The 27105-nt window shown below is 42.7% G+C and overlaps 1 protein-coding gene across 1 annotated transcript in view; it reads left to right on the top strand.

Moving 5' to 3' along the window:
- The window catches only part of Chd8 (chromodomain helicase DNA binding protein 8), a 70877-nt gene that overhangs the window by 22437 nt on the left and 21335 nt on the right, over window positions 1-27105 (top strand). Inside the window, exons 3-17 of the mRNA XM_051143051.1 lie at window positions 1105-1476; window positions 3819-4204; window positions 5374-5488; window positions 14375-14557; window positions 14727-14795; window positions 15527-15582; window positions 16094-16211; window positions 17420-17503; window positions 19403-19540; window positions 21453-21574; window positions 21733-21976; window positions 23123-23299; window positions 24298-24441; window positions 24632-24887; window positions 26735-26945. Coding sequence (XP_050999008.1) covers window positions 1105-1476; window positions 3819-4204; window positions 5374-5488; window positions 14375-14557; window positions 14727-14795; window positions 15527-15582; window positions 16094-16211; window positions 17420-17503; window positions 19403-19540; window positions 21453-21574; window positions 21733-21976; window positions 23123-23299; window positions 24298-24441; window positions 24632-24887; window positions 26735-26945 — 2675 coding nt within the window. The remainder of the gene's footprint in view (window positions 1-1104; window positions 1477-3818; window positions 4205-5373; window positions 5489-14374; window positions 14558-14726; window positions 14796-15526; window positions 15583-16093; window positions 16212-17419; window positions 17504-19402; window positions 19541-21452; window positions 21575-21732; window positions 21977-23122; window positions 23300-24297; window positions 24442-24631; window positions 24888-26734; window positions 26946-27105) is intronic.

The raw sequence follows: 27105 nt of genomic DNA, 5'->3' as shown, positions 1-27105 counted from the left end.
GCACAGTGTGGGTGGAGGGAGAGGGCACAGGCATGTAGACCTGCCGTGGCAAAGTCTGTTTAGATCTGTCTAATGAGGTGCTTGGGACGAAGTCACTCTGTAGCTGGGCCTGTTCTCAGCTCATGGCGATCTCCCTGCTGTAGTCTCCAGGCATTGGGATTACAGGCACTAGCCACCACGCTCTTCTGTCTTTGCTTTCCACCAGTGAGCTTTTGTCTAGCAGCTAAGGTGGGGATAGTTAATGTTAATATGCCTCTCTGCTCTTATCATGTGCTGTGCTGTACCTACCTGGTACTGAATACAATGGACAGTGTCCACTTATAGAGCTCAGTCTGCAGCGAGATACGAACATTAACTAAAAATTCACAGCAAACGTTTAAGTTACCTTAAAATAGAGGATGTTCTGGGAACATATATTTGCAATACTTATAAGTGCTCTACTTACGGAGACAGATTCTTGCTGTGTAGCCTAGGCTGGCCTGGAATTCTGTATTGCCGAGGAAGACTGGCCTGGAAACCTGAGATTGGTTGACTTACTTCTGCCTTCTTACTGCTGGGATTACAGGTGTGCTGTCACACCAGTTGTAGGGTTTCTGGTTGCTGTCCTCAAACTTGGACTCCTCCTCTCAGCCTCCTGATGCTGGGATTACATACATGGGCCAGTACTCCCGTCTCCTCTTGTCACTAATACTCTTATCCTCTCACTAATGTCTGTTGTATAAAGGTAGAGTTCTGAATAACGGACCAGAAGAGTTGGGAGCAGTTGTAGGCATTAAGGCTAATGGAACTGATGTGGAGGCATGTTTCCTTTACTCTATGAATTTTTGTCCTAATTTCCAACTACTAAAACGACTGTCTTAGATAGCTACCAAAAGTTGTGTGGGGGTGGAGGGGTACACGTGCGTGCGTGCGTGTGTGTGTGTATGAGAGATGAGCTTCATACTCACTGGGCCGAGGTGTTACAGAAAAGATGCTATAGAGACATTGGAGGGGAAACAAAAGTGAACTTTCTGACACTCAGTTTTATGAATCAAGCTGGTATAAATATTCCTGTATATAGTGTTTTTAAATGTTCCTTTTCTGTGATTTCCCTTTTCATTGTAGGGTGAATCGAAACGCATCACCTTGGTCCTCCAACAGCCACAGTCCGGAGGTCCCCAAGGACATCGGCATGTTGTGCTAGGGAGTCTACCAGGCAAGATAGTGTTACAGGGCAACCAGCTGGCAGCCTTGACTCAAGCCAAGAATGCCCAGGGGCAGCCTGCCAAAGTAGTAACTATTCAACTGCAGGTGCAGCAGCCACAGCAGAAAATCCAGATTGTACCACAACCTCCATCATCACAGCCACAGCCACAGCCGCCTCCCTCAGCCCAGCCATTGACACTGTCCTCTGTGCAGCAGGCTCAGATAATGGGACCAGGACAAAACCCAGGCCAAAGGCTCTCTGTACCACTCAAGATGGTGCTGCAGCCACAGGTGAGTGACTTGAAATGGGAAAGCAAGGAAACACCCCCTTAGTTGATTGTGGGAAATTCTAGTTTATACCGTGGAATTTTCACACATGGAAACCTTGTTTTGATTAAGTCATACAAAGATTAATAATTATTGTTGAGTTTGAGGGGATGATTTCTGTAATATTTGTCTTTAAACTGTTCATAGTCTTTTCTTTATTATAATATTATGGGGTGGGTTGGGGAACTGGGCCTGGGCTGTACTGCAAGACTATTTCCCCTCTCAAAAAAAAAAAAAAAAAAGACAGCCAGGTATGATAGCATTCTCCCTTAATCATAGCCCTCAGAGGGAAGGCAGAGGCAGGTGCATCTCTGAGTGTGAGGCTAGCCTGATCTATATAGTGAGCTCCAGGACAGCCAGAGCTACATAATAGACAAACCCTGTCTCAAATAAATAAATACAAAAAGAATGATTTGAAGTTACCTCTTGACCCAGTTGATGGTTCAGTTGGTAAAATGCCTTCTGCACAAGTGTGCAGATCTGAGTTTGCATCCCAAGCCCGTGATCCCAGTGCTATGGAGGTGGAGACAGGCCAGCCCTAAGCAGTGTCCCCTCAGTTCAGTGAGACTGTGTCTTAAGTGTGCTGACTCACGCCTTTAATCCCAGCACCTAGAAGGCAGAGGCAGGTGGATCTCTGAGAGTTCAAAGCCAGCTTGGTCTAAAATACTATGCTCTAGGCCAGTTAGGACTACATACCTTTTTGGGGAAACGTATCTTTTGTTTTGTTCTGTTTGACAGAGGGTTGTTCTGTGTAGCCCAGGCTTCCCTGGACTCACTCTGTTGACAAGGCTAGCCTCGAACTCAGAGATCTGCCTGCCTCTGTCTGAGAACATATCTTTGTAAATGAATGAATGAGTGAGTGAGTGAATGAATGAGTGAATGAATGAATGAGTGAGTGAGTGAATGAATGAATGAGTGAGTGAATGAGGAAATTGAGGGAAGGTTGTCTCTTGGTTCCCCCATGTACACCTACATGCCCCAAACATGGACACAAATGTATAGCACACACAAAATAAATATTTAAAGATGGGGTTGAGGAGTTGGCACTATGCACACTGCAAGCATGAGGATGAGAATTCAAATGCCTGGCATCTGCATTAGAAGTGTGTGAGCCAGGCCCTTAGTCGCAGCACGCAGGAGGCAGAGAGAGTTCCAGGACAGCCAGGGCTTTACAGAAAATCCTTATCTTGAAAATTTTTAAAAAGAAAGGAAGAGGTGGGTATGGCAGATACATAAACATGCAACTCCAGGTTTGGGAGGGGACAAAAGAGAGGGTCTCTGGGACTCAGTCACCCGCTTAGTTCCAGCTTTAGGGGGATGCTCTATGTCTCGTGGGAATTCATCAGGGAAGTAAATAGAGAACACCCATCCTGCTCCTAGCTTACGCCACAAACACACTAATTGTTTTAATGAAATTGTGTTTCACTTGAAGGACAAACAGTTAATGAGGCTGGTGAGATGACTACGTGATTAAGAGCACTCCCTGCTCTTTCAGAGGACCTGAGTTCAGTCCCCAGGACCCACATCAGACGATTGTAGCCCCAACTGTAGGAGTCACAGCGCCTCTGGCTCTGTACACACACACACACCTCTGCACTCTGCACTCGTGTGCATATGTCTACACACGCACACGTACACACTTTATTCACACACGTGCCAGGGTGATAATCTAAGCCAAGGGAATGAATCAAACTTTTGAATATTTAGGGCAAAGATAAGTGTTAGTTGTAAAAGTTGTACATTTTTAAAAATAGTGAATATGAAAGCATGGCAAAAGAATAAAGTTTAATTTTCTAGAATACTTTTTCTTCTCATCAGAAACCAAATTTTTTTGTTCTTCTTTTTTGTTTGTTTTTCCAGACAGGGTTTCTCTATGTTATCTTGACCATCCTGGACTCACTTTATAGACCAGGCTGGCCTTGAACTCCCAGCAATCCGCCTGCCTCTGCCTCCTGAGTGCTGGGATTAAAGGCGTGCGCCACTGTACCCGGCTTTTCTTTTGTTTTGTTTTTTTCCAGATGTATCTAGGTGGAGTGAGTCTTAGCTTTGAGCATAGTTTTGTGTTGTTTTATGGGGTGTGTGTGTGTAGACAGCGTCTCACTATGTAACTGTTTGCTGGTCTGGAACTTAAACTACGTAGGCCACAATGACCTTGAGCTACTGGGCAGTCAATTCTCTTCTCTCTGTCTCCCAAGTGCTGGACTGACAAGCCTGTCTATGGCACCATAGCTGGCTGGGCTTACCTAGTTTTATTTAGGCCATTTAAGTTGCAAACATTTTGAACTGTAATGTCTTTGTTTCTCCAGGCTGGTTCATCTCAGGGAGCCTCTTCTGGCCTCTCTGTGGTTAAAGTTTTAAGTGCCAGTGAAGTGGCAGCCCTGTCATCACCAGCAAGCTGTTCTCCTCATACTGGGGGGAAGACTGGAATGGAGGAGAACCGCAGGCTTGAGCACCAGAAAAAGCAAGAGAAAGCAAATCGGATTGTGGCAGAAGCCATTGCTAGGGCCCGGGCCAGGGGCGAGCAGAACATCCCTCGGGTCCTGAACGAGGATGAGCTGCCCAGCGTCCGGCCAGAGGAGGAAGGGGAGAAGAAGCGCAGGAAGAAGAGCGGCGGAGAAAGGCTGAAGGAGGAGAAGCCTAAGAAGAGCAAAACTTCTGCTGCCTCCAAAACAAAGGGCAAGAGTAAGCTAAAGTGAGTGCTCCTGCTGCCCTGTTGGGGCTGGAGACCCCCCTCCCGTGTACGGCAGCCACCATGGGGCCTGCCCTGGAAGATAAGACCTTTTCGCTTCTCTGTCCTAATGCTCACATGTTTAGCAGAAATGTTTAAATAGGTGTATTTTCAAGAGAACCCTAAGGGACAGGACAGATGAGTCGTTTGGATAGGACTTGGTGCGTGCTGACATTTTTATCACTGTCGTGTAGAAGAGATCTCTCAGTGCCTCTACTACTCACTCTTAAGAGAGCGGCTTGCTTACTCCTAAACCTCAGTCACTGTCAACTTTAGACCTTGAGAGAGTATGGCTTCCTATGGTTCTTTCTGTTTGTTTCTTGTTTGTTTGTTTGTTTTTCTAGACAGGGTTTCTCTGTGTAGCTCTGGCTGTTCTGGACTCACTTTGTAGACCAGGCTGGCCTCAGAACTCAGAGATCCACCTGCCTCTGCCTCCCGAGTGCTGGGATTACAGGCATCTGCTACCACCCTTGCCTTTTCTTATGGCTCTTGTTGCAATCTTGTGTTCTTTTTCTTTTATTTCTTGTAGTTACTTTCTTACTAACTTCTACTCTCTGTGTGTTCTTCAAGCTCTGTAGCTGTATAGCTTTTACCACTTTATAGAAGAGCAAGTTTTGGGAGGCTAGAGTGAATGCTCAGCAGTGAAGAGTGCTACAGTTACTGCAGATGGCCAGGGTTCAGTTCTCAGCACCTCAAGGCAGCTTTACAAGCCTTTGTAATTCTTGTAATTCCAGTCAAGGGATCTAATGCCTTCTTCTCACCTCTGCAGTTACCAGGCGTACAGCTGGTACCCCTACATATATGTAGGCAGAACACTTTCCACATTAAGTAAATGCATCTTTTAAAAAAGGTTTTAAAAAGAATAAGTTTGATCTCTGTTATTTGGTCCTCAGCAAAGTGTTTGTCAGGACAGGGTTACCCTTACAAACCCAAGTGCTGTCTTCTTCAGACACTGTACTCTACAGTATTTGTACTGCAGACCGGAGAGTCAAGGTTGGTTTGTTTGTTTTCTCTTATACCCAAATATTTCTGTCTGGAAGTTTAGTATATGACAGTTTGAATTAATAATGCTTTCTTACTCATAAAGTGTTCTTGCTTTCATTGGAAATGAACGTGGTTTTTCCTTTTTTTAGCACCATTACTCCTGTAGTGGGCAAGAAGAGAAAACGTAACACATCATCCGACAACTCTGATGTGGAAGTCATGCCTGCGCAGTCACCGCGGGAGGACGAGGAGAGCAGCATCCAGGTAAAGGGACCTTAGAGACTTAGCAGAGTGTAAGCCTCCTGGCTCTGCCACCTGAGGTGAAAACAGTCCCTGTGAAAATGTCTATGTTTGCGGAACTGAGCCAACAGTGTAAGCCCATGAAGCAGTGCAGACGCTGTGACGGCTGACCCCGCTCCTTCTTGGAGAGCTGCTCCACTGTCCCCTGTGTTTGACCTCTTCTGTGCTTAAGATTTCTGATGAAAACTCTAGGTGGTTAGGAACAAAGTTTAGGTTGTTTTCTTTCCACCTTTGAAGATGAGAGGCATAGAAGAGATGGAAAGCTAGACCAGACCCCAGCCTCCAGGCCTCATTTGCTGCCTGACAATGCTGTCTGTGGCTACAATTTATAGCCACAGAAAGAACTAAAATTTGCTGATTAAAACTGATAGCGTTAGCCGAGCGCCGTGGTGCACGCCTTTAATCCCAGCACTCGGGAGGCAGAGGCAGGCGGATCACTGTGAGTTCGAGGCCAGCCTGGTCTACAAAGCGAGTCCAGGACAGCCAAGGCTACACAGAGAGACCCTGTCTCGAAAAACAAAAAACAAAAAACAAAAAAAAGAGAGGGAGAAAGAGAGAGACCCTGTCTCACCTAATAAAATCAAGAACAGATAATGAAAGTACTGTATTTGTTACATAGGCAAGATTAAATAATAACGCTGGATCGTTAAAATGCTTTGAATGCATAAATGAAAATTTCGAAGAATTCTAAAAACGTATGTTAAAATGAAAGACAAGCTGAAGGCAAACTTTCATAATATAAAGAACAAGTAAAATTTTAGATGGTACCACTGATTAGGCGGCTCGACATTTTGTTGTTGTTTTGGTTTTTGTATGTGACTTTGAAGTTGGGGGTTGAGTCTGGGGCCTTGTGTTTGCCAGGCAAAGACTCCACCCCTGAGGTGTCCCAGCCCCTTGCTTCATTTATGGGACAGTCTTGGGACATTTGGCTCTACTGACTTCAAACTTGATCTTCTTTCCACCTGAGCGGCTGGATTACGCTGTGTACCATTGTGCGCTGCCAGATGTGTACTTCCTTCTGTAGTTGGCGAGCCTAGAGACCCAAGAACTAGACCTGTGCTTCGTATTTCCTGAGGCCCGTTTCTGTCTCGCTGGACCCTCACAGCGTCCTTTTGTACTAGTCCATGACGCTGGCCACTGTCTTTGTGTCCAGATTTTAGTTTACTTGGCTGGTTGGTAAAACACTATGTATCCCAGACTGAACTCAGACTTGAGGCCCTCTTCCTGCCTGTGCATACTGGGTGATGGGGTTCCTCTCTTACAAACAGACAAGGCCAAGAACGATGTCGTGTGTCTGTAAAACCTGAATCCAGGAGGCCAACCTGGGTAAAACACTAAGGAAAGTAACTTAAAAAGGGAAAGAAAGTGGCAAGGGAAGAAGGAAGGGCGTGAGAGGAAGTGGAGGAAGAAGGAAAAGGAAAGGGAAGGAAAGAGCAACATAAAGGGGGGAAAGGAGCCAGCCCTAACTGACAGGCTTTGAAGAATTGACTTTAATTAAGATAAATGAATCAAAGCTGTTGTATTCTTTCATCCTTTGGGACTGTGGTGCTTTTCGGTTCTTTACTACATTGCCGTTAGCCATGTTATTCTTCCGGTGGCTCCATTGGTAGAGTGCTTTTCTTGCACGTACAGGTAGTTTCGTCCTCTGCATGGTGGCACACACTGAAAATCCCAGCATTTGTGAGGTAGACGCAGAAGGATCAGAAGGTCAAGGCTGTTCTTCAGACTTAAAGAATTTGAGACTAGTTAGGGATATATGACACCTCGTTTCAAAAAGAAAATTACATATCTGTATACTCACATATATATATTTGGGACCTGGATGATAGAAAACCCTTTATCTAGAAAAGGTTAAGGAAATCTGAGAAAAAGTGTAACAGTGCTAAATTGTAATCTGAAATTCTGTTCCAAGCCAAGCGAAGTAGTTCACAATACACGGGGAACTGAGGTAGACTGACTGCTGTGAGCTCAAGGAAACCTGAGACACTGAGTGAGACCCTTTACCAAAAACACAAAGCAAGAGACTGGGAGATAACTCACTGGTAAATTGCTTGCCATGCCCCAAAGCATAAGAACCTGCATGCAGATTCCCCCAAACTGTATAAAAGGCTGGGTGTGGCACATAAGTGCCGGCAGTAGTAATGGAGGCACACAGATTTTTAAAGCTCATTGCCCAGTAAAACTAGAGAAATGCATTAACTTCAGATTCATTGTGAGACATGGTGTGTGAAAAATAAAAGGATAGGCATGGTGCCTCACGCCTTTAATCCCAGCACTCAGGAGGCAGAGGCAGGCGGATCTCTGAGTTTGAGGCCAGCCTAGGTATACACAAACTGAATCCAGGATAGCCAGGGCCAAAAAATAAATAAAGGTAAGATATAGGCGTGCAAACTCATAATTGTAGCACTGGGATGAGAGGTAAGCCATCTCTAAATTTAGTTACCAGAGCTACATTTGTTTCGATAAATGAGTAAAAGTGGAAGACAGTGAGAGATGCCTAGTTATAGTAATGTATACTATATAGTGCCCATCCCCCAAAAACCAACCAAACGAAAAGGTCACGTTCCAGACCCCAGTTCTTCAGGTCTTTCCAAGAACCAGTTTTGTTTGCTAATTTGGGCAAGTGAGCAGGGGTGTGTTGACACCCTTCCAGAAATATCCGTTATTTATGGCATGCTACTTCTACTTAATACTTCCTGTGCTACTTTTTTTTAATTATGAAAAATTTCAAGTACACACAAAGGTTTAGTGAAGTCCCGTATTCCTATTCTCCTACTTAAGTATTTACGTAGAGATAGCCATCGCCCCTTTCTGCTTTACTTTAAAGTAAATCCAAGTAACCTTTTTTTGGTTGTTTGTTTTAACTTTTTTTTTTTTTTTTAATCCTGGTGTGGCGGCATGTGTCTTTAATCCCAGCACCAAGAAGGCAGAGGTATAGACAGACAGATCTCTGTGAGCACACGACCAGTTTGGCTTACATAGTAAGTTCTAGGCCATCGAAAGCTACACAAAGAGACCTTGACTCAAAACAAACAGATGAATAAGTAGTGAGATCCTGTCTCTGTAATTAATGTACAAATGTTACCGTAAGAATAGCACAGTAGCCAGGCATTTTAATCCCAGCACTCGGCAGGCAGAGGCAGGCAGATGGCTGTGAGTTCGAGGCCAGCCTGATCTACAAAATGAGTCTAGGACAGCCAAGGTTACAGAGTGAAACCCTGTCTCAAGGGGGAAAAAAGAAAGAAAGAAAAGGAAGGAAGGAAGGAAGAAAGAAAAGAATACTACAGTAATTATAAAAGCCAATGAAACAAAAGGTAAAAAGTTGGGAGTATCTATAATCTTTTCTACATAACAAGACTTTCCTTAGCAATGTAGAATAAAATACACCTGTGTCAATTTTCTGTTTTCAATAACATACTGCCATGTGTTACAGGTATGTTCATGGTTTGCTTAATTGTTGTTTGTTTTTCCCGCAAGACAGGATTTCTCTGTGTAACCCTGGCCATCCTGGACCCAGCTACCTTCAAACTCAGATCCATCTGCCTCTCCCTTCCAAGTGCTGGGATTAAAAGCGTGCGCCACCACTGCCCAGTGGTTCACAGTTCTTTAGGCCAAGTGGATAGCCTTCATGTGGTGGCCTTTTTGTTGACCAAGTCAGAGAGCCCCATGTATGTTACCTCTGTGGCCTGGTCACTGTTGGACTGCAGTCCACACTATCCTCAGTTCACCATGTAGCCCTAGCTTCCCTCAAGGTCTTGAACTTCTAACAAGCCTTCTGCCAATGTCTGGGTCTGGCTTGCTTATTTTTTAAAAATTTTTTTTCAATGGTCTTGGGGGTTGACCTGGGGTCTAATTTCTTTCAGATGTTTTGAGATTGTCAATATGAATGTATCAATTATTATTTCATTTCTCTTGAGTATATTTGACTTAAATAAATATAAATGAGTGTAATTTATATATCCATCCCCCTGTTGATGGACATTTGAGCTATATGGTTTGTGACTGTTATCAACTAGGGCAAAATGAAAAAAATCTTACTACAAAGTATTCTTTGGACAGATTTTCATGTCTTATGGCTAAATCCATAGAAATTAAATTAAGATTTTAGGGTAAACTGAATAAAACCTGCCTGTTTTCCAAATGATGTACCATTTGATGCTCTTACTCATAATAAGGATTTCCGTTGTTATAGCCTAAACTCATCTGTTCAGTAACTGTGCTACCTGATTTCAAGGATATGACATGACTGTTTAACTTGCACCCTGTCTCTGGTCACTTAAGTTGTTTCTGGTATTTCGCTACAGTTAGTACTACAGAGATTTGTGTACATGTGCTAAGATATAAAACAGTATTTTGAAGTGTATTTGCTGACACAGGATAAAGCCAAACTTTTCTCCACTGAGATCATGTCAAGCATGTCTGATTTCCTGAGTGTTTTTTTCCCCTTCTTCCTTCTGTTTTAAGCATGAAATTCAGGGTCTTAAGCATGTTGGACAAATATTTCCACTCAAACGTATTTCTAGTCCGTGTTTAAAATATTAAAATGTTCTGAATTTTTCCCAGTCTGCTAGGTGTGGGAAGGGGAGAAAAACAGCAAAACTCAGTGTAGGGACTGGAGGAACGGCTCCGCAGGTAATAGCACTGGCTGTTCTTCCAGGAGCCCCAGTTCAGTTCCCAGCACACAGGTAGCAGATGTCCTCTTACAGCCTCTGAGGACACTACCCACACGTAGTGCACAAATACACAAGCAAAACAGTCATAGGCATAAATATTTTTTTTAATCTTAAAAATGAAAAAAAGATTACAGATAAGCATACTGATGCTTTGCTCAGAGTCCTTGCATTACCCACCCTTTGCTACAGTAGAGTGAGACAAAGGCAGGTCAAGGAGGAAGTGCTTGTGTGGAGGTTTGAGGTGTAGTCCATCATGGAGGAGACACAGTGCGAAGAGCCAAGCTCTAGCTCTGCTGGGGGGTGTCACTCAGCTGGGCCACATTTTGGCTGCACTCAGGACACAGAGAGATGAGTAAGGGCACTCAGCTTTCTTCTTTTTCCACCTTATTGAGTCTTAGGCCCAGGCCTACAGGGATGGTGCCATTCAGGGTAGATTTCCCTTCTGAGTTGAGCCTCTCTGGAAAGGTCCTCACAGAAGTGCTCTGGATGTGACGCCTAGGTGATTCTAAGTTGAGTGAGTGTTAGCCATAACAACTCTCCATTACTCTCTCATTTCCTTCCCTTTCAGCTAGTCTCTTCTTCATTTTGTTTTGTTTTTAATTTCTTGAAACAGAGTCTCATTAGTGAGACTGGCTTTGAACTCCTCACTCTCCTGCCCCTGACAAACAGCTGCTGAGATTATAGGGTGCACCATCATCCATCACACCCAACTCTACTCTCATGTCTTATGTGCATATATTATTTAGTATAGATTTTGCATATGAGAGAAAATATGCTATATTTCTCTTTCTTGGTCTGGCTTATTTTAGTTGAGGCAGTGGCCTCCAATTCCTTCCATTTCCTGCAGGTGGCATAATTTCATTCTTTCCTGTGGCTGAGTAACTCTGTGGTGTGTATACACACATTTTCTTTATCTGTAATCCTCAGCTCGTGGCACAATTCCATGACCTGGCTGTTGTGAGTAGTGTCGCAGTAAACACAGTGCTGCAGGTGTCCTGTGGTCTGCTGACTAGCTTCCTTCTGGAAGATACCCAGGAGTGATGTGCCTCAACCAGGTGATGGCTTTACTTTGAGTGTTTGAGGAACTGCCACACTGATTTCTTTGTGGCTGGACTTATCAAAACTCCTTGCAATGATACCTAATGCCTCCTTTTACCCACCACCTTGCTCACACTTGTAGTCTTGCCTGTGACGGGACTGAAATGGAATCTTGATATAATTTTTATTTGTATTTATCTGATGGCTAAGGGTGCTGAACATTGTTGTTAGCAGTCTTTTTAAGACCCTGTCTGTGTAGCCCAGAATAGTCTTTTTTTTTTTTTTTTTTTTTTTTTTAACTTTAAAAAGAAGGCGGGTGGCAGTCAGAGAGACAGCTTCCAAGAGTTAGCTCTCTTGTCCCACTATGTGGGACTCAGGGATCAAACTCAGGCGGACCTCAGGAGTCGTGTCTGATGCCTTTACTCAGTGAGGTATCTTACTTACCCCCCAGGCTAATCTTAAACTACCAGTCTTCAAAAGTTTAGTGGGCATTTCCAATTCTTTTGAGAGCTGTCTCTTTAACTCATTTGCAATTTGTTGTTTGGGTGTGTTTGGGGTGTTTATTTTTTTTTAATTCTTTAAATAAATATTTTACATTTATTTATTTGGGTGTGTCATTGTATGTTATAGGACCAACATACTAAAGTGCACATACGGAGACCAAAGAATAACAGGTAGTGGCTCTGTCCTTCCACCGTGAGGCTTCAAGGGTTGAACTCAGTTTGTCAGGCTTGCTAACACACCTTTACCCACTGACCATAAGGTCTTTATGTAGATACTATTCCTTGTCTTATGTACAATAAGTAATATTTTTTCCACTCTGTGGGTTTTTCTTTTCACCATGGTAATTATTTCTTTTGCTGTGCCGAAGCTTTTGATTTAAGGAAGCTCTAAATTCTGTCTTATTGGTGTAGATATCTAGACACTGCTGGTTTTGTTGCTGTGACCTTGTGGTATAATTTGTGATAACTTTAGCATTGTTCTTTGGCTCAATTATTTTAGATTCTTGTGGTCTTTTGTGCTTCCATGTTAATTTTAAGTTTGTTTTTCTATTGCTCAAAATATGTTGTGGTAATTTTGATGGGGATTATATTGAACCTGTAGAGTACTTTTGAAGGTGTAGTTGTCTTTGTAGCATTAGGTCTTTAAATCCACAAGCACAGGAAACCTTTCCTTCTAGTTTAGTTTTCTTTTAGTTATGTGTCATGCAGGATTGCTCACTTTCAGTATTCTATCATTTCTTCTGTGTTTAACATTTTCCTTTTAGAGATTCTTCACCCTCTTTAAGGCTTTTGTAAATTAGATTTTTTTTCTTGATTTCTTTTTCAGCGTAGCTTTTTATTTCTTTGTAATTTAGGACTAGCTCATCTAATTTAAAATGTTCTTCAATTAAATTTATATACCCATTTACCAAGGTTTGTCTTTTTAACCTATAACATCTTTTATATTTCTTTATATGAGTGGTTTTCTATCTTGAGATTTAATTGTCTAGATAATCTTTAATTTTATATATGATATCTGTCTTCATTGTATTTTGTCCTACTCTGAATAGGACTATTATTACTAACTCATTTATTTATGTATTTGCTGTGCTGAGGGACTGTACCCAAGACTGTGTGTATGTTAGGCAAGTGCCCTACCATTGGGCTGTCTCTCAACCCCTAAGAATGTAGACTTTTACAAATTAGTTTTGTGTTACACAACTTGGATCAAGTTCAGTATTTCTGTCTTTGACTCTTTTTCATTTTCTGGTGATATATCATGTTGAAAAATTTCTCTTTCCCCATTTTTTTATCAAGAGCTACATATATTTAAAATACTTTTAAAATGATTTATTTAGCCTCTTGAAAGAATAAAAGACTTAAATATATATATGTGAAAATGATGTAGTATATATTATATTATACATTATAAATATACAAATATAGATTATAAATATATATTGTTTTTGAGAAAGAATTTCTCTGTGTAGCCCTGGCTGTCCTGGACTCACTATGATCAGATGTGGGTAAATGTGTTTACTGTTGTTTGGAGATGTCTTATTCTGGAAGCTTTGAACTCAGAGATCCACCTGCCTCTGCCTCCCTAGTCAGGGATTAAAGATGTGCACCACTATGCCTGGCTGACCTAAAGTACATTAAGAAAACTGTCTCAGGGCTGGGCGTGGTGGCCCACGCCTTTAATCCCAGCACTTGGGAGGCAGAGGCAGGTGGATGCAATGAGTTCCAGGCCAGCCTGGTCTACACTGAGAGTCCAGGAGAGCCAAGGCTACACAGAGAAACCCTGTCTTGAAAAACCAAAGGGAAAAAGAAAAAAGAAAAAGAAAACTACCTCAAAGAAATATTGTTAACTAAACTTAAAGGCATGATGGCGCTTGCCAGTAATCTTGGTCTACAGAGTGAGTTTTAGGACAGCTAGGGCTACGTAGAGAGAGACCTTGCTTCAAAATAACAAACAAACAAAACCAAAAAGTTAAATAGAAAAAGAAAAAAGTAGGGTTAACTTAAAAAGTTACAGATCAGTACCTATGAAATTATTATCTTGTCAAAGCATCAAGAGCCAATGAAATGGTTCCTAGAGGAGAAGAGTTTGCCATACAGGCCTGACTACCTGAGCTTCACGCCTGAACCATGGTGGAAGGAGATAGACCCTCCAAATGCTGTCTTGATACCTGGACTCACACATGCACTACAGCAACAGTAAGGGAGTAAGACAGAAGAAAGGACGAAAACTACATCTTTAGCGTAGACAGAAATGTGCCTGAGGAGCTGCTCCTGCTCTGCAGCATGCAGTGCCTTGTGGCTAGAGTCCACTTGAATTTTTTGAGCCTCTTACCAGGAGCCCACAGGGTATCTCCATGGGTCCCTGGCTGTTGGTAAAACAATCATGCGAAGTCTGTGCAGACATAACTCTGTCATAGGGGAACAAGCTCATTAGCATCGTTTAGTTATGTTCTCATGAGAATGTTGGAATAAAATCCACATCTATTAGCATAGGCATATCCTAGGTCGTGTGGACGGAGCAGCACCAGTACGTGGAGACAGAGGTCAGCTTGCCTGGAACACAGATACATAAGTCACTGTCTCAAAACAAAGCTCTCACCTTAAGAGTTCTGAGCAGTTCACTGTTTCCTCTACAGAAGAGACGTTCAAACCGCCAAGTTAAACGAAAAAAATACACAGAGGACCTGGATATAAAGATAACAGATGATGAAGAAGAGGAGGAGGTTGATGTAACTGGTCCAATAAAACCCGAGCCTATCCTCCCAGAACCAGTGCAGGACCCTGATGGCGAGACTCTGCCTTCCATGCAGTTCTTTGTGGTAAGCTGACATTAGCCATTTGAGAGTTTATAGGGTCTTGTTCTTCAGACCAGACAGCAATCCTTTTGCCTCTGCTCAGCCTCTGGAGTGCAGGGATTACTGATGTGAACCACCACACTCAGTTTTGTTCTTTGAGCCATTAGCTGACTGACAGCATCTTTTGCTACAGGAGAATCCCAGTGAAGAAGATGCAGCTATTGTGGACAAAGTGCTTTCCATGCGAATTGTGAAGAAAGAGGTGAGGCCTCTCTGTCTTGAGTGTCATTCATAGCATCATTAATGCTGAGTTCATAGACAGCTTCCACTTTGAAACAATTACTAATTTTCTATGATGGGGATTCTCTAACCCTGAGCTACATCCCCAGTTTATAAGTTTTATTTAATGAGTACATTTTAATGACAGAATACATTGCTAGGGTATAGTTGTCAGAGATGGTATAAGAGCCAGTCGGTGGTGCTAGACACCTTTAGGCGACAGAGGCAGGTGAATCTCTGACAAAAAGGCCAGTCAGGTCTACTGAGTGAGTTCCAGTAGGACTACACAGGAAAGTCTGTCTTGAAACACCCGCCACCCCTAAAAAAGAGAGATTGGATATGAAAGCTAGCTAGAAAACTGTCTTACCATCGCTTCTCTCACTGCTTTGTTTATGATGCCTGAAAGCTTACCTTTTCATCTCTTAGACATGAAGTGCTAGATTAGTTCCTTGACTATTAGATTGAAGTTTTGCCATATGTGGGTGAAATTCAAAGATCTGTCTTTGGGATGGAGAGGTGGCTCAAGGTTAGGAGCACTAGCTGCTCTTCCGAAGGTCCTGAGTTCAATTCCTGAAACCACATGGTGGCTCACAGCCATCTATGATAAGACCTAGTGTCCTCTTCTGGTGTTCAGGCACACATGATAAATAAATAAATAAATGTAAAAAATCTGTCTTTGATAAATATATGACTAATTTCTGTGTTTCTTCTTAGCTTCCTTCTGGACAATACACTGAGGCTGAGGAATTCTTTGTCAAGTACAAGAACTAGTAAGTTACATGCACACAGAGCTGCTCACCCTAAATCAAGAGGCTATGAAAAGGCTTATTCTGGAAACAGCTGCTCACCTTAAACTCATGGACTGTGGAAGGGGCTCCCCTGAAGACTGCTGCTCCCCTGAAGACTACTATTTCTTTTTTAAACTTTTTCCAAAGGCTAGTCAAGAACATTTCAGAAATTGAAATGACTGTTTCTTTGGGGAGTGAGAGCCGGTTCTGATCAAATCCATTGTCTTCTTTTCTGCCTTAGTTAAGGCCTTGTTGCTCTGAACTGTAGTTTGTGAACCAACAGAGTTACCATTACCAGGGTACGGGTTAGAAATGTGGGTGTCTAGGTGTACCCCAGAACAGGTGGTTTGTGTGCACATTCAAGGAACACTGACCTTGTCTCCTGCTAATGCACACGTTTGTCCCCCTGTTGCTGGCTAGTCCCGAGAACCCCAGTGTTGGAGTGCCGGGTCCCCATTCTCACTGCATGACTGCCTGTTTCCGCCTCCTGTAGCTCCTATCTGCACTGTGAGTGGGCAACTATCTCCCAGCTGGAGAAAGATAAGAGGATCCATCAGAAATTAAAGCGGTTCAAAACCAAAATGGCTCAGATGAGACACTTCTTCCATGAGGTAATTAACATAGCATTGACTGTTATTTCTTTCCTTTTTGTTGTTGTTGTTGTTGTTGAGACAACAGGGTCTCGCTGTATAATCCATGCTGTCCTCAAGATTTACCTTCCTGCCTTTACCTCTCAGGTGTTGGCATCGCAGAGCTGACATCACATGGCCTTCTCTGTCTTTTCCTAGCACAAATTAATGACCAGGCTGTCAGCCTCTCCAAAGACATGCGTGGTTTAGAGTGTTAATTTTAATTATTTAACTGGTGCCTTGCTTTTGTTTTCCCAGGTTTAATTGTGGTATGTTGATTAGCTGTAAAGTTCAGGACTGTAAGATAGTTGTAGGTTGGTGTGGGTGGGGTATTTTCAGGAGCCTGATCCTCAGCAGGTTCTCTTCTTCTAGTGCTGGTCTGTGGCTCTCAATAGACTCTTCAGATACAAATAACTCCCTCACTAAGAGAAGCCATTTTTGTTTGGTTGATTTGGTTTTTGTGAGACAATCTCATGTAGCTCAGGCTGACTCACTAAGACCTTAAACTTCTGATCCTCTGTCCTCCAGTGTTGCCTTTACCGCTGAGTGCCAGGGTCTGAGGCATCCACCACCACACATACTCTGTATGTGCTGGGGGAGTAACCCAGGGCTTTCTGCATATCAACTGAACTTGTGTCTGAGTCTGAGAAAACCTTTAAGATCAAGTTTCTAATCTAATATTGGTAGAAACAGTAATAAAGGAACTTTACATTCTTGTATCTAGGGTTACTACAATTAAACATTAAACTACATAAGCAAAGAAATGTGTCCATTATATTTAACAATTTAGAAGCCTCTGTGATTATCAGCAAAAGAGATGAAATGGAGGCAACATCTGTGTGAAACACTGAGAAAATAGAGCAGAAAACAGTTTTGAGGGGACACAGAGTCAGAAAGAGGTGTTTTCCTGCCTTATGAAACATAAGAGAGCAAGTTTGTATGTTCTGGGCACTGGTTCAACAGACAGAAAATACTGAAAAGACCAGAAGAAATCCAAAGTCTGTGTGGAGACAGCAGCAGCATCTGTTAGGGAAAAGAGACTATCTCTGATAACAGGTGAAAAATAGGTTTACAGATTTTAATGCTATGACAATACAAAAAAAATTTTTTTTTCAACCTTGGAAAGATAAAGTAAAGTACTTTGCTGGACAGTGATTTTCCTATATTGTTTGGTTTCTCGCCTCACATAGGACGAAGAGCCCTTCAACCCAGACTATGTGGAGGTGGACAGGATACTGGACGAGTCGCACAGTGTTGACAAGGACAATGGTGAGGTGAGTTGGGAATGGAGAAACATGAAAGGCCTCTTCAGATTTCTTCTGGTTTGCTCGCCAATCCTTTATTTTTCAGATGTGGATGAAAAAAATCTCTTGGACTAAAAAGGTATTTCTGAATTTCTTTTGTGGGAGTCTTAGAATCATAATGGGAAGGCAGGGAAGAAGAGAAGAGCTGGAAGTACTGGCTCCAGGCGCCTTAGAGCTGCATTTGCGAGTACAGAAGCGCTCTTCGCCTTAGCCGCCTCCTTCCCACTGTGCGGAAGACCTGCACCCTAGTCCCAAATCAGTGAGTCTGAACGCCACACAGCTGTCTAGTTGTGGTTCAGGATTTGTTATTTTGGTGTCCCTACCCACAGTTGCTGTGATGTAAGCTTAGGCTGAGGCTACACGATAATTATTATCAAGTTGCTTTTCTGGGGATTTTCTTTTACAGGCTGGTTTGGGAATCACTGTAATAATGCTTCTACAGGTTGGGGAACATAGTCTGCTATCCTCAAATACTTGAAGTTCTGTAGATTTCCTGTTTGACTTTCCAAAGAGTCACACTAGATCCCAGCCAAAAATGAGCTCACCCTTGTCTTAAATTACGTCTAGACAACGAAAGCTTCACTTTCTGCTTCAAGCCGTTGCTGCCTTAGCGTCGTCGCAAAGCTGTTACGGCTTGTGACGGTGACTGAGAGAAGAGTAGAGCCGTATTTAGCCGTCAGGGCTAGGTTGTAAACTAGGCTTACTAGCTATGCGCCTTACCCCACACGTCACCCCAACAAGACCTGTGAATCAGTCTTCCTTCTGTCACATGGCAGTTTCACCTTGTTTTCTCAGGCTGAAGAATAACTCAGACAGGACCTTAGATACACAGGGCCTATTAATAATTAATGTCTTCAGACTCTAGCAAGGATAACATATATAATGCATATTATCCTGAGGGTGCATGGTGCTATGTGAGTCTGCGAGTGCCTGGAGAATAGGCAGATCATTAGGAAGGTGGCTGCCCGTAAGTTGTCATCATTTTCAGCATCTCAGCCCTTCCTGCCTTGGCAATCTTATGCTTCCTGTTACCATACCTAACCTTCCAAAAGTAACTGGTCTTATGTTGACACGCTGTGAAATGTGCAACTCCCATGGTGCTAAAAATATTTTCTTGTTTTGTTATTACAGTTAATGTTCCCAAGACTTGACAGTAATATTCTGTGTATCTATTTCCTCCTCTCCAAAACAGGATTGATTTTTATCTATTTTGTGTTAGCAAACAATGGAAATAAATATGTTCTTTAAAAAAACAAGTCAATACGCTGGAAATATGTGGCTCATACAACGGGTTTTAGATAAGGAGTAACTCAAGTCACTGCAGTATAACGAAAGAAGCATTGGATCATTTTGAGATAGGGTTTTTCTGTATAGCCCTGGCTGTCCTGGACTCGCTTTATAGACCAGGCTGGCCTGGAATTCTCAGAGATCCTTCTGCCTCTGCCTCCCGAGTGCTGGGATTAAAGGCATGGGCCATCACACCTGGGTATGCCCACTCTTTCTAATTGTACTTGCTTTATCTAAGCCAATATTGAAAATGCTATTGCAGGAGTGAATGGTTATCTTTTTAATTTTATTTTTGTGGTACCTGGATCAAACCAAGAGCATCAACATACTCCAGTACTCCAGCCCAGCAGTGACTATCTTGAATTGTAAAAATAGGAGTGTTATTACACTTACACACACACACACACACACACACACACACACACACCAAGTGCCTCCCATAGTGGATAAACACAGAGTTTCTTCCTCGAGCCTGTGGTTGGTGGATCAAGCCTGGTGCTTTAGCACGTGCAGCGCTGATGCGTTGGTGTTAGAGTCAGGTTCTTAGCCTTTACTCACTGCGGCTTTGGCTTTCCCTTCTAGCCTGTCATTTACTACCTGGTGAAATGGTGCTCTCTGCCCTATGAGGACAGCACATGGGAGCTAAAAGAGGATGTTGATGAGGGCAAGATTCGGGAGTTTAAACGGATCCAGTCAAGGCATCCAGAACTCAAGAGGGTGGTAGGTACATTTGGACTTAGTAAATGTAGTGCAGAGGTCTGTCAGGCTTTACTGCTCAGGTCAGCCTGAGTGGGAAGCTTTTGTTGAGGTAGCTTTCTACCATGGAAGTGTTAACTACATAGCATAATGTTCCCATCACTAAAGCAAAAATGAATAATACATGGTTGGTCATGTAGCTTATTTTAAGTCAAATTAACATTCCTTCATTTTAGTTTATTTGTAACTATTTCAGGGTTTGTCTAAAAGGTAAATAATACATTTCTTAATCAGATACCAGTCGCGTATACATTTCTCTGGGGTTTGGTTGGTTGGTTGGTTGATTATTTTATTTATTTTTTGTTTTTTGTTTTTTGAGTCACGGTTTCTCTGTGTAGTTGGCTGTCCTGGACTTTGTAGACCAGGCTGGCCTGCCTCTGCCTCCCAAGTGCTGAGATTAAAGGCGTGTACCACCACGCCCAGCTTTTGTTTTGATTTTTAAGACAGGGTCTCTCTGTATAGACCAGGCTACCTTTGAATTTACAAAGTTCTTCCTGTCTCTGCTTCCTGAGTACTAGGATTAAAAGAGTTTGCTAGCTGCTTGAATCATTGAGGTAGGAGTATTGAAAGTTCAAGGTCAGCCTGGGCAAGATAATGAGAGATACATTATCCCCCCAAAAAACAAGAGTCTTTTCAAAAATTTTTTTTCTATTCATTTATTTATTTATGTAGTAATTTAAGACAGGGCCTCTCTGTATAGACCAGGCCAACCTTGAACTCACAGAGATCCACTTGCCTCTACCTCCTGAATGCTGGGATTACAGGTGTGTACCATCATGCCTGTTATTACTATTATTATTTGTTAAAAAGTTCTTTTACTAGACATCACTTGTAGAGGTTCAAACAGTCAAAAGAAGGAGACCAGTATGCTGCGTCATACATAATTGTCTGTGCTACAGTCAAGTTGTACTTAGTGATGCCATCACTGTCTAGATTTAGGCACTGCAGCGTGTATTTGTCTTTCAGCTACTTGAGATATTGACCTAGGAGTATTAAAGTACAGGGTCAGCCTGGGCAAGGTAGCGAGGTAGATACCATCCCACAAAACAAAACAAAAAGAGTCTTTTTTTATTTATTTGGTTGGTTGGTTGGTTGGGTTTTTGAGACAGGATTTTCCTATGTAGCCCTGGCTGTCCTAGAACTCAGATCTACCTGCCTCCTGAGTGCTGGGATTAAAGGTGTGTGCCACCACACCTGGCACAAAGGCATGAAAAAATTCTTATAAGCTTAGAAACCCAGGGTTCCTTCTGCCTCAGCCCCGTGAGGGATGGGATAACAGGCATGTATCACTGTACCCAATTTTCTCCCTTTATTTTAGGTCTATGAGTGCTCTTATCTGCATGTACACCTGCGTGCCAAAACAGGGCATCAGGGCACATAATAGATGGGTGCTTAGAATTGAACTCAGTACCTCTGGAAGAGCAGCCAGTGCTCTTAACACCGAGCCATCTCTCCAGCCCATCACCAATTTTCTTTAAAGATGTTGTTCCGAATTTCTCTCTTTTTGTATTATTTTGTTTTATGTGTGTGGGTGTTTTGTCTGCATACCAGAAGAAGGCAGTGAATCCCATGGCTCTATAGTTACAGACAGTTGTGAGCTGCCATGTGAATGCTAGACTTGAACTTAGGACCTCTGGAAGAGCAGCCAGTGTTCTTCACTCCCCCCCACCCCCACCCCCTTGGGTTTTTTGAGAGTGTAGCCCTGACTGTCCTAGAATTCTCTTTGTAGACCAGGCTGGCCCCCAACTCACAGAGATCCGCCTGCCTCTGCCTCAGGAGTGCTGGGATCAAAGGTGTGTGCCACCACAGCTGGATCAAACAATTAGTTATTTTATTAGTTTCACTGGTCCACTAATTCAAACTTTTTACTTTTTAGAATCGTCCACAGGCAAGTGCCTGGAAGAAATTGGAGTTGTCACATGAATATAAAAACAGAAACCAGTTACGGGAATATCAGCTAGAAGGAGTCAACTGGCTCCTCTTTAATTGGTATAACAGGTAAAGAAGAAAGTGAACTTACAACATGCAGACTTAATCTGAGAATTACTTTTAGATGTTTTATCAAAATAATTTTTTCCTAGGTAGATTCCTTTTTTTTTTTAATGGTGATAAATTTTTTGGCATGTTCTTCTCCCTGTCTCCCCCAACATCTGCAGGCAGAACTGTATCCTGGCTGATGAAATGGGATTAGGCAAAACTATTCAGTCAATTGCCTTCTTGCAGGAGGTATACAATGTAGGCATCCATGGTCCGTTTTTGGTCATTGCTCCATTGTCCACCATTACTAACTGGGAGCGAGAATTCAATACATGGACAGAGATGAACACTATTGTGTACCATGGCAGCTTGGCCAGTCGGCAGATGATTCAGCAGTATGAGATGTACTGTAAAGACTCGAGGGTGAGTTGTGTTCTTGGGAATGCTGTGCTCAGAGAAAGTAGGTCGCTGTGCCTAGTGTGTCAGGGGCTACATAGGCGCTAAAGGTGTCCATTGAGGCTCTCTGTGACTTATGGAGTGCTCTATGGAGTAGCGTGATTTGATTTTGCTATTTATACCCACTAGCACTGTGAGTCACGGAAGGTTCTGGTTTAGTACGTGAACACATCATTTTGATGGATTGCTTTGTTTGTTTTGAAACAATCATACTTACCATGTACCCTAGATTGGCTTCAGATTCCTGAAGGCTGAGATGATGCTTGTGCACCACCACACCAGCCGATACATGTATTTTAAATAGAATTTTACTAGCACTGCTGTGTTTTATTTTTCAGAGTTATAAACTAAAATGTACATTTACCCTTTTTAAAAAACAATTGATAATTTAGTAGAAGATGCTTTTTCTAAGGGGAAAAAATTGAATCACCTATTTTGTATTAATAGTATATTTTATTAATTACTTACCGTTTTGTTTCTTTTATGATTTTTTGTAACTTCTAAGCTAAATTTTATCACATTTTAGTTCTTAATTTTGTTGAAATTATTTGATTTTTGTTATACTTTAGACGTAGTCCCATATTAACATGCTCAATATTATCTATTGGTACTTCTATTTTTATTTGTTTTGGTGTTTTTGAGCTATGGGCTCAATATTTAGCTCAGGTTGGCCTTGAACTTGTGCTCCTGTTGTGTTAGACTACTAAGTTAACTATGTTACAGGAAACTGCCTCACTTGGCTTCCATCTATTTCCCCCTGTAGTGTGCTTCAGTGTTTTCCCGCATTTTCTCCATCTCTTTGTTTTTTCATTTTTTTGTTTCTCCAAAGCCTGTAGGGTAGTGAGAACTTTTTTTTTCATATAGTTACATACAGTTGTGAGCTGCCATGTGGGTGCTGGGAATTGAATCCAGGCCCTGTGGAAGAGCACCCAGTTCTCTTAACCACTTAGGTACCTCTCTATCCTGGGATCCCGTTGTTAACCATTGCATGAGTTAAGACAAATTTACACCAGCTAAGCATACAGCAGCCAGAAATGTGTAGCAATTCAGAATTCTGCAAGTGGGCGTGTGTTTTGGAGGTGCCTCCTCTGACTGTACCAATTTCATGATTAGGGTCGCCTCATCCCAGGTGCATATAAGTTTGATGCCTTGATCACCACTTTTGAGATGATTTTGTCAGATTGTCCTGAGCTTCGTGAAATTGAGTGGCGCTGTGTGATCATCGATGAGGCACACCGGCTAAAGAACCGTAACTGCAAGCTGCTGGACAGCCTGAAGCACATGGACCTGGTGAGTCCCACACCGGCTGGAAAGCCAATCTAATTTTCCTGTGCAATAAAAATTGCACTAAAATGAGAACCTTGTATTAAGGGGCCCCTTAAGATCATAAAAACATTGTAAGTTTCAGAGTTGGAAATGAATTGTAAATGAGTGCTTCTTAATCATGAGGAACAGTTGAGCCATTTGGGCCACATTTGGCTAATATGTTGTTCTGGTAGTCTTTCCTGGGTTGGGTTTTTTCCTTTTTCTTTCTTTTCTTTTCTTTCTTGTTTGTTTGTTTGTTTTTGTAGACAGTGTTTCTCTGTGTAGCCCTGGCTGTCTTGGAATTCATTCTGTAGACCAGGCTGGCCTGAAACTCAGCTTTGCCTCCCAAGTGCTGGGATTAAAGGCGGGTGCTGCCATACCCCCACGCCCACCCTGGCCTTTTCTGGGTTGTTGCCGCTGCTGCCGCTGCCTGTTGTGGTAGTTGCTCGCTGGAGCACTTAGGCTCTCTTACACATGGCCTCCTGTCTTCAGTGGGCTGGACTGGGTGGCTTCCTTACAGAGTGTTCTTTGGGTCAAGGGGAGCTGCAGAGTCCTGGAGCTCTGGGACTCATCTACCCTTCAGTGCATTCTCTGTCAGGACAAGCCGAAAGGGAAGCCTGAATTGAAGGGGCGAGCCTTACTCAGAGGAAGGACAGAAAACTAACAGCCATGTGTAGTCCACCCTAGAAACATTCCACAGAGGGGCAGATAGAGATTTCTGTGAGTAGTTGAGTGTTTCAGAAAGACAAGAACTTGGAAACAGTGTCTGGGTTACTAGTGCTTTCTCTGACTTATGTCAGCACTTAGTTAGCTTCAGTATGTTAGATGAGGGCATTGTTCCTGAGTGGTTTTTGTTAGTCAACAAGTAGGCAAGAAAACAAAAGGTTAAGGCAGTAACCTGGCCCACTACCATGATAGTATAGGTCACTAAACTAGCTGTGTACTTGACGGGGTCTCTGCAAGTCCTGCCCTCTCACCTACAGGAGCATAAAGTGTTGCTCACAGGAACACCACTGCAGAACACCGTGGAGGAGCTGTTCAGCCTGCTTCATTTCCTGGAACCTTCACAGTTCCCCTCAGAGTCAGAGTTCCTTAAGGATTTTGGGGATCTCAAGACAGAGGAGCAGGTAAGAAATCTGTCTTAACTCAGGACCTGAGGCCTTGCTGAAGTTTTGCCCCACCACCAGTAACATTGTCTGCAGTCTTCAGATAGCGAAGAAGTAATTTTTTTATGTTTCCAAATAATCTTACGTGCTTACTTTTCTCTTCATAATGTAGTGTAATGTTAGTGGTCGTTTTCTCTCTGTAATGAACCAGGTTCAAAAGCTTCAGGCCATTCTAAAGCCAATGATGCTGAGAAGACTCAAAGAGGATGTTGAAAAAAATTTGGCTCCAAAACAGGAAACTATTATTGAAGTAGAGCTGACCAATATCCAGAAGAAGTACTACCGAGCTATTTTAGAGAAGAATTTCTCCTTCCTTTCCAAAGGGGCAGGACATACCAACATGCCTAACCTCCTCAACACCATGATGGAGTTACGCAAGTGCTGCAACCACCCATACCTCATCAATGGTGAGGACTTAAAGCCTTGGGAAGATGCATTGACTGCTGTGTCCCAGTGTAACCGGGAAATGGGCTGTGGCTTGGGAAAAGATTCTCCTTTTAAAAACAAGATTCTCAGCAGGACGTGGTGGCGCACGCCTTTAATTCCAGCACTTGGGGAGGCAGAGGCAGGCGGATCACTGTGAGTTGAAGGCCAGCCTGGTCTACAAACCAAGTCCAGGACAGCAAGGGCTACACAGAAACCCTGTCTTGGAAAAGCAAAGACAAAACAAAAAATCCAAGATTCTCATGTATACCATCTTTCCGTAAATATTTCTGAATGTTTCTGTGTCAGCTGCTCTAAGTGTGTGTGTGTGTGTGTGTGTGTGTGTGTGTGTGTGTGTGTGTGTGTGTATGTGTGTGTATGACAGGGTTGGGGCTGGTGTGCCACAGCACACACGTAGAGCTCAGAAGACAGCAGTGTGCAGTCCGTCCCCCTTTCACCGGTGTGGGTTATAGGGATCAGACTCAGGTTGCTAGGCTTCCATGGCTGAGTCTTTTCAGACATCTTGCACTCCTCTTTGGTTATTTCTACTGCTGTGGTTTTGTATAAAATCCCAAATTAAATACAAATTTTTATGTAGAATTTCATGAGTAATAACTTAAGTTACTCTGTGTTCTGGATAAATGTTCTTATGATGTTTAATGTTGAATTGGGGGGGTGGAAATGGCTGTATGTTAACAATAGTGCATATGTTCCTTTTTAGTCCTTGCCCATGTAATTTTTTTAAAAAATCAGTTTATGGGTCCTAGAAACCTACAAGTAGAACATTATGATAGGCAGATTTGGGCCCAGGGGTCCCGCTCAAACTAAGGCACCAGCCAAGGGACAATACAGGAGGTAAACTTTAAACCCCTACCCAGATCTAGCCAATGGTCAGAACATTCTCCATAGTTGAGTGGAGAGTGTGATACGACTTTCTCACGTACTCTGGTGCTTCACATTTGACCATGTCCCCTGGAGGGGGAGACCTGGTGGCATTCAGAGGAAGGACAGCAGGTTACCAAGAAGAGACTTGATACCCTATGAGCATATACAGGGGGAGGTAATCCCCCTCAGGAACAGTCATAGGGGAGGGGAATAACGGGAAAATGGGAGGATACAAGGGATGGGATAAACATTGAGATGTAACAAGAATAAATTAATAAAAAAGAGAGAAAGAAAGAAAGAAATGCTGCCTTAAAAAAAAAAATCAGTCTATTCAGAGAATACCTGCCTTAAAATGTTTCATATAGCAGAATGGAATATTGGTTTAGATGTTTTGTCGCTGAACGTTCCGTGAGGAATACTGATATTAGTGCTAAAGGTGATGGTAAGAGCGTTTGCTGCAGGAGCATGAGGGCGTGAGCTTGAGTCCCAGCACCATATAAAACTGGGCATAACTACCTACGCCTGTGATGTCAATGCCATATGGGGGGTAGAGACGGGCGTCGGTCCTAGCACCAGGTCGGTCAGCTGGAGACCCTCTGTCAATAGAATATGACAGAGAATGGCAGAGCAGAACACTTGACTTGGGTCTCTGAGAGAACAAATGTGTGTGTGTGTGTGTGTGTAGAGAGGGAGGGGAAAGGGTAAAAGGTCACACTACTTACCTGGTTATGGTGGCACACAGTTTTAATCCCAGTACTCAGAGAGGCAGAGGCAGGCAGATCTCTGTGAGTTCCAGGACAGCTAGGGCTACACAGAGAAGCCCTTTCTTGAAAAAACAAAATCATATTACTTTTACTTTGCTCAATTACCTCAACAACTACATTAAATAATACTTCATATGTTTTTCATTTATTCGAAACATTACCTTTTACTGTTTTATTTGCAGGTGCAGAAGAGAAAATCTTGATGGAGTTTCGGGAAGCTTGCCATATCATACCTCAAGATTTCCACCTGCAGGCCATGGTTCGGTCAGCTGGCAAATTGGTTCTTATTGATAAGTTACTTCCAAAGCTTAAAGCCGGTGGCCATAAAGTTCTGATTTTCTCCCAGATGGTACGCTGTCTAGATATTCTGGAGGACTATCTAATCCAGAGGAGGTAAGAAATGAGTCACTCTAAAATGTCTTGTGGTTATTACAGCTTCATAAAAGCTTCAGGGTTAGTTGGGATATAACTGAGTGGCGGAATGTTTCTTTGGCATATGCAAGATCTTGACTTCTTCTTAGCCATTTTTTCCTCACTTGTGACACCGCCTTTC

This window comes from Acomys russatus, chromosome 3, assembly GCF_903995435.1.
Source record: "Acomys russatus chromosome 3, mAcoRus1.1, whole genome shotgun sequence".
In the NCBI taxonomy this organism is placed as follows: Eukaryota; Metazoa; Chordata; class Mammalia; order Rodentia; family Muridae; genus Acomys; species Acomys russatus.
The sequence above is the reverse complement of the archived record's forward strand: the minus strand, read 5'-3'. Positions and strand labels throughout refer to the sequence as shown.